General features: G+C 52.7%; 1 protein-coding gene across 1 annotated transcript; it reads left to right on the top strand.

The window, feature by feature from the left end:
- Nucleotides 1–1,319: 1,319 nt before the first annotated feature.
- On the top strand, nt 1,320–6,395 carry MTHFD2 (methylenetetrahydrofolate dehydrogenase (NADP+ dependent) 2, methenyltetrahydrofolate cyclohydrolase; the record flags this gene model as incomplete). The annotated part of the gene is made up of 7 exons (XM_009865186.1): nt 1,320–1,515; nt 2,289–2,411; nt 3,390–3,542; nt 3,629–3,736; nt 4,100–4,192; nt 5,467–5,592; nt 6,256–6,395. Coding segments are annotated over 7 exons (939 nt in total), but the record flags the coding sequence as incomplete, so codon positions are not given.
- Nucleotides 6,396–7,736: the final 1,341 nt, after the last annotated feature.

Here is a 7,736-nt window from a genome sequence, read left to right as displayed (position 1 = left end):
GGCAGGGCTGATGCTTCTCCCCATCCTCTGGAAGCCCAGGCTGAGCACCCTGAGCTCAGGTTTATGTAAGGGGGAAAATTGAGGTAGGCTCTTGGCATGAGGCGTCTCTGATCTGATGACTAGTCCTTACCCTAGACACTGATAATAATTCGTTTTACAGCTAAAATAAGAATTTGAGAGGGCCAGTGTGGGCAGGTCTGGTCTGAGATGGGTTTTTACTGGTTGTCGCTAAATGCGTTTGACTTGCTGTTAGGGATGAAGTAACATATAATTACCAGTAAATGGGGAAAACTGCATATTTGAGTAGGGCAGGGATTAAGAAAGCACAGAAGATCCTCTGAATCTCTAAGTAAGTGTTTAGGCTAAAGAATTTCCTACCTTGAGGCTGTCCTGTGTGGGTCTTGGGGTGGTTCCCGCTGGTGGCAGCTGTTGCCAGAGCTCCAGGATCAGGATTGTACCTAGAAAAGGTCAAGAAACAAGGTCAGAAAACAAGAGTTTTGGACTTAACGCAGGATCCTGGTAGGAGAAGGTCTGTACACGAGGCAGCTGGTTGGGTTTTGAGGAGAAGCTGCAGCAATTCAGCCAAGTAGAGCTTGGGAAGATGATTCCTCTCACCAAGCAATCATTGAACGAGAGAGTAAGAGTTATAGCGATAACCTGAAGCAAAAAAAGAAGCCACCAAGCGCGATGAGTGGGGACTGGCAGCTGTGGCCTCCCAGCTAGCTGGAGGTCGAGCCAGCTTTTCTCTCTACTGCAGGGTGTCCAGTTGCCTGGAATGCATTTGGCCGTGACTGGATGTTCCCGTTACTGATTTAGACCAGGCACGTATGTGAGGAGGCTGTTTTGATGAAGGGGCAAATGCCTCTTCTCCTCCAGCTGAGTGTTGGAGCCTGTCAGAGGGGTGACACCACTTACCCCCAGCCCAGCTCTGACAGCCTGAAGCCACAACTGTAGCTGCAGCAGCAATTATTTGAGCTTGGGGGCGGGCGTGAGATGGACCCGTGCTGTGCTAGATGGGCCAAGGAATTTAGGGGGAATGAGGATCTCTGGGAACCGTGCTCGGTACCGAAGCGTGAGCCAGAATCACTCAATAGACCTGGTGGAAGTTCCATTCAGGTGGAGTTCTGCTTCGTGCAAGCCCTTTGCAGTGAAGCCGTCTTTGCATGGAACAGGGTGACCAGCTTTCTAAAAATGAGAACTGGTGGTATCTTAGCTCAAAAAGGTCCTTTCTGCCCTATTTTTCTTCCTCCCCCTGGTCTATGCTGCACAGAGTTTGGGTTTGATGGTCCTAATGACACTGACTGCTTTGGTAATGCTCTCTTTGCCGCAGAAATGAAGCGGTTGTGATTTCTGGAAGGAAGCTGGCTCGGCAGATCCGACAGGAAGCCCGGCACGAGGTTGAGCAGTGGGTTGCAGCTGGAAACAAGAGACCTCACCTCAGCGTCGTTCTCGTTGGTGAAAACCCGGCGAGTCACTCCTACGTACTGAACAAAACCAAAGCGGCTGCTGATGTGGGTATGTCTTGCTCCCTGTCCCAAAAAAGCGGGACAAGTAACTTAGAGTTGCGAGTCCTCTGCTCTGGAGGCAGCTCTTTGGGGTGTGTCTGGCAGCTTTCCACTTGTGACTCTTCTGGCCGCCTTCTTGTGCTGGGATGTCGTTAATAATCGCAGTTCACGTGCGCCTCGTGCTTTTTGGATCTTTTAGGGTAACATCAAGCCCTGTGGTTTGGGTTTTCAGTCTTCCCAGGGCCACACAAAGCAGAGGCAAGGCTCTGGCTTGTTGCCTTTTTCCTCAACTGCCCAAAATGCAGTCGTCGCTCAGCAGCCTTGCTCCCCTCTGACTCCTTCCAGTCTTGCAGGCTGAGATCCTGCTCAGTGTTCAGACAAGTTCTGGAGAAAAATGTGTTGAAAGCAGGGAGGGCAGTTAAGGGTTTAACTTTTTCTTGGGTTTTGTGCTGCCAAAGCCACATTTGGAGCCGAGATTTTTAGGCCAACATCCCCTTTGGGACCCCAAGATGCGTGGCTGCATCGTAGCACCCTTGGGTTGGGTTTCTCTGAGCCCTCTCTGCCCTTGGGAGGGTCTCGGCTTTCAAATAGTCTTTCCCAGGTCGTTCGACTGACACTGATGGTCCTTAACCAAACTCCCAAGACTCGATGTCTCCAGCCTGGAAGGTGCTCGTTGTTACACAAAGCGTGCAGTCCTTGGACAGTGCCTGTCACATGTGCTAGAGCAACGAAATAGGGTGGCTTAAACCCACATGGATTAAGAAAGTCACTCTTTAACCCCAGGGATCAGCAGTGAAACCATCCTCAGGCCGGCTTCTATCACTGAAGAGGAGCTGCTGGATCTGATCAGCAAACTCAATAATGATGCCAACGTGGACGGCCTATTAGTACAGCTTCCTTTACCTGGTGAGTAACTAGAGTTCTGTCTGATTCACTTCTACCTAAAGCTTTTCAGGGTTTGTCTCTGCCAGAAGGAGTAGTGGGACGGGAGCGGTCCTGTGGTGAGGGAGGTGGCACCCTGCCACGATGCAGCCTGAACAAGTTGATGCAGTTACTCCTCAGGCAGCTGCCTGGCCGAGGGAAGCTGCTGGGGGAGGTCTCAGGAATTTATTCTTGTGTGGGGAGTATCGGCTTCCAGACAGAATCACAGAATGTCAGGGGTTGGAAGGGACCTCTGAAGATCATCCAGTCCAACCTTCATCCCAGCACACCCAACCACTACACCACAGCCTCAAGTGCCAGATCTACTTTGTTTTTTTAAACACCTCCGGGGTTGGTGACTCCACCACCTCCCTGGGCAGCCTGTTCCAGTGCCTCACCACTCGCTCAGGAAAGAACTTCCCCCGAATATCCAACCTAAACTTACCCTGACGCAACTTGAGGCCATTTCCCCTTGTCCTGTCATTAGTAATTAGAGAGAAGAGACCAGCACCAGCCTCACTCCAGCCTCCTTTTAGGTAGTTGTAGAGGGCAATAAGGTCTCCTCTCAGCCTCCTCTTCTCCAGACTAAACAAACCCAGCTCCCTCAGCCGCTCTTCACAGGGCATGTTTTCCAGACCTCTCACCAGCCTTGTTGCCCTTCTCTGCACCCGCTCCAGCACCTCCATGTCCTTCTTGTGCTGTGGTGACCAAAACTGGACACAGCACTCGAGGTGAGGTCTCACGAGTGCCCAAAGCTTGAACTCGATCGTGACACTGAGGTTGCTTAAAAATCCCCTCTCTGCATTAGTGGTGCTGTGAAACCAAACTGGTTCCAGTCCCCTCCTGCTGGGAGCTGTTAGCCTTGAGCTCGCTGCAAGTCTTGAGCAGCTTCCTGACCCTGAAGGCTCTAGAGCAGGTTTTGGGCTGATCCCTAGGGTTGAAGCTTGTTTTGTTCTTTCCCAGAACACATCGACGAGCGCAAGATTTGCAACGCTGTGGCTCCGGATAAAGACGTCGACGGCTTTCACGTGATAAACGTGGGGCGCATGTGCCTTGACCAGTACTCCATGCTGCCGGCTACCCCCTGGGGCGTGTGGGAGATCATCAAGAGGACTGGTAAGCTCCTGCAGGATTTGACTGCTGCCTGCCATAACTCTAGCCTGCTTTTTTAGTTTCCAGACTCCATCTCTTGTCGCCTGCAGGCATCCCCACGCTGGGGAAGAACGTGGTGGTGGCTGGCAGGTCGAAGAACGTGGGCATGCCCATCGCCATGCTGCTGCACACGGATGGCAGGCACGAGCGCCCGGGAGGTAGGAGCTTGCCTGGGTACCGGGCAGCTGCAGGAAAAAAAAAACCCTTCTGCCCATCCCTCTGTCCTCTTGGGGCTCCCAAACCAGTCCCAGGAAGCACCTGAGGGATTTCAGGCTGTGGTCAAGGCTGAGGAGTTCACTTTGTTTATTGTCAGTCTTGTGATGTGGCAGAGCCTTCTTCAGTGAGTCCCCATCCTCTTCCAGCTCCTTCCCTCTGATTTCAAAGGCTGTTCCTGGGGCATGTCATCAGGCTCTGACATTCCTGATAAATACATGGGTGGTCTTTGAAGGGGAAACTTAGAGAAGAGGCTGGGTTGGAGTAATGTTTATGAATTAAAAAGCTCTGTGTAACCGCTCCTGCAGGCGACGCCACGGTCACGATATCGCACCGCTACACCCCCAAAGAGCAGCTGAAGCAGCACACGATCCGCGCCGATATTGTGGTGGCGGCAGCAGGTAAGACCCGGCTGTAAGAGCACGGGCTGGGTGCTCAGAGGCACCGCGCTGCAGCTTCTGTGGCATTTCGGAGAGGAATAATCCCTGTGTGCAGGAGACAAATCCTGTCAACCTTCCTTTCCTCCCTGAAGGAGCTCTGGCAGCGTAGGAGAGCCTGCAGCCCTCTTGGCTGCCTCAGGTGAGGGGCTCTTGAGTCGGGCAGTTTATCCTGTGATTAAGCCTGGGAGCCCACACACTAGATGTTGGTAGCAGAAGCTGTCTGTATCTATCTCTGCCTTTGAAATGGAAAATAACATCTGGCAGGGGCGTTTGGTTGTGCCAGCGAGCACCTGGTGCGATCTAGAGAACAGCTACAGGCTCTGTTCTACACGCGGACTGTGGGGAGGAGGAAAACAAATCAAAAAACAAGATAGGATCTGTTTACCTGGAGACAGTCAAAACGCTGCGGGGCTGCAGCGCTGTCTTCAGGGCACAAGGAGCTGCCAGAGGTGGGTTCTCTGGGTTGTACCTTCGACGCGGAGGTGGCTTGGCAGCAGAGGAGCGGAGCTGATTTGGGGGGGATTCTGGCAGCGAGCCTGTGGGGAGGGAGGGGAAAAGACGTGGGTTGGAGATTGGGCATGAAGAGACAAGGTGGGATTAGATACTGGCAGAGAAGACCCATAACTTGCCAGAGGTGGCCAGCAGACCAGAGGGAAACTAGGTGTGCAGGAGTTAATGAAAGGGAGGTGGGAATGAGTTCCTTGGCTCAGTCAACCCAGGCAGCGCTATCTGGTAGAACCAGACAAACGCACCGCACTGCACGCCACCCTCAAAGCGTGGCTCAGCCCCAGGGTGCTGCTCCCCACCCCACCACAAGGAGGGTTTTACAGGGTGGAAGCGGTGCCTCTGCCAAGGTGGGTTGTGGTGGCCCTTCAGCCTTGCTCTGACTTCATGCAGGTGCAAAAACCTTGCTGAAGCTGCGTCAGCAAACACAGCCGCAGGTTTAAATGGAAGCTTTAAGGATTCAGCTTGGATGGTTTGGGTCCAGCTGCTTTGCCTGGAACTCTTTGTGGGGGTGGATTCCAGCTCTTTACACTCTGAGCTTATCGATAAACCACTCAAATTCCTGACAGAGCTGAACTTCAAGGGGGTATCACTAGTTTGTGCAACTGTGGGTAGATTTGCGTTTGTGAGGTGGGAAGGCCCAGGTGGGTCAAAAAAAGATGGGGTGAGGGGGAGCAGGGGGCAGCTGCTCAGCCCCGCGGTGAGCCAGCAGTTCTGCTTCGTTCCTGCAGGCATCCCCAACCTGATCACAGCCGACATGATCAAAGAAGGGGCCGCGGTTATTGACGTGGGAATAACGAGAGTGCAGGATCCCGTCACCGCCAAATCGAGGCTGGTTGGGGATGTGGATTTCGAAGGTAGGGAAAATGTTCTGCAGCCGGTTCCTTGAGCATTAAACACTCGGGGTGCTGAGAAGAGGAGGAGAACGTCCTGATTCACGTGCCTGAGCAGAGGCAGACCGATGCTTCTGCTCCCTTGGCGCACTCAACAGCGCGCTGTGTTCCTGTAACACGCCGTGGGCAAGGCAGAGACTCATCCTGAACCCAGGTTTGCCTCCCCCCCCGACGCAGCACTCGTACTCCTGCTTGTAAATAAATCACACAGATCTTACCTTCTGGCCTGGCTACTCACCGCTCGGCTGCGGCGCTGATGAGTCCCGCGTGTCCGGCTGCTCAGGGGGAGCCACCAGCACCTCCTGGAAGAGACAGAGAAGGGGAATGGTCAGAACTTTATTGTAGCTGCCCTTAAGGGCACTTGCCAAGCCCACATTTAGTCTTGGACTTTGTGTTTATGTAAGTCTGGCTGTTAGACTTTGCTTTTTTACTTCCCCCCTAGCTTGGGCTTTGCAGTTAAGGCTGCTCAGCGGCAGGGATGGAGAGTGCGCTCCACGGGGAAAAAATCCACCTTGAGAAACTCCTATTTTCTTGGGAGGGGAGTCTGAGTGATGTTAGACTGGTCACAGCTTGGGAAGCGGTGCGGCTCTCCGCTCGTGTGCTGAGCTCTAGCTTTGCTTCCCACAGGGGTGAAGAAGAAAGCCAGCTACATCACGCCGGTGCCCGGCGGCGTCGGGCCCATGACCGTGGCCATGCTGATGAAGAACACCATCATCGCTGCCAAGAAGCTGCTGAAACCCAAAGAGCTGGAACCCTTGACCACTTAACGCGGGACTCGAGCGCACTGAAGTAACAAACCACACCGATGACATTCCAAACCGACTCCCAAGCAGGCCGATAGAAAAAAAATACTGCAATATTGTTATTTATTGTATCGGAAGCGGAATTTCCTACGCGGCTATTTATTGGCAGCTGAAGCGTACGCACGTTAGTCGTACTGAGGTGTGAGCAGCGATGCTCCTGGCCTACTTGTGCTAGTAAAGCTACTCTCTGTTTAAGCCAGCTCTCCTAGGAAGCCAGCCCTGCTCGTGCAGGGCGACGTGCAGACCCCCGGCCGCTCGACGGGGCGATGTATCGGAAGCGGAATTTCCTACGCGGCTATTTATTGGCAGCTGAAGCGTACGCACGTTAGTCGTACTGAGGTGTGAGCAGCGATGCTCCTGGCCTACTTGTGCTAGTAAAGCTACTCTCTGTTTAAGCCAGCTCTCCTAGGAAGCCAGCCCTGCTCGTGCAGGGCGACGTGCAGACCCCCGGCCGCTCGACGGGGCGAGCCCAGGGGACGTAGGAGGCCGCTCCTCTGCGCTACAAAAGCCTTCATGGATCTGTTCTCACAAATGCTCGGGCTGCTCCCGTTGGACTCGCTCTCAAGTCTTCTACTGGGTGTTTAGTTGGAGTTAAGGAGAAGTTACTTGAGGGATGGGGGGAGAAAAAGCCGTGTGTCTGTTCTCTGCCCCTGTGGGGCCCTGGGCAGGGGCAGAGCTGTTACAGGTTCTTCTAATGTGCAGCTAAGCTGGGGTTTGGGGTTTTTTTTTGCTATTTGGATGGTGATTTTTTTTTTAAAAAAAATGCCTTTTTTTTCTAACCAAAGAACTAAGAGGTGGGGGCTGTTGGTGCCTGCACTGGGCACACAGGAGCTTTCGTGTTGTGTAGCGTGCGAGTACATAGTGAATCATGCAGGCTAACTCGAAATAAAGTGTGAAAAGAAAAAAAAAACAACAAAAAAAACCCCTGACTTGGGTCCTAGAATCCTTACTAAGGAGATTTTTCACTTCTCCCAGAAAAGAATCAATGGTTTATTAAAGCACTTGTGATGTGACCTCCCTTTTGTCCCTTCAGAGCCTGGCTTTCGCCCTGAGTTTAGCTAAAACACAACTCACTGCTCAGCTTAGACATCAGGGGCTCTGGTTATTGTGTTGTTTGTTTTTTTTTTTACCCCTTCCAGAACAAAACCTGTTCAGCTCCCTGACTCTTCCCCAACTTCCCAGTATGAACTCAACCCTCTAATGAGTTTGTGAGCTCTAATTACCCGCTGAACCTTACCTGGGCTTGCAGTAACCTCGGGAAGAACTTAGGCACGAGAGTCTTGGCCTCCTCCTTCTTTGTGTGTT

This window comes from Apaloderma vittatum, unplaced genomic scaffold (assembly GCF_000703405.1).
Source record: "Apaloderma vittatum isolate BGI_N311 unplaced genomic scaffold, ASM70340v1 scaffold42842, whole genome shotgun sequence".
Lineage (NCBI taxonomy): Eukaryota > Metazoa > Chordata > Aves > Trogoniformes > Trogonidae > Apaloderma > Apaloderma vittatum.
Note: the sequence above shows the minus strand (reverse complement) of the source record. Positions and strands in the feature narration are given on the sequence as shown.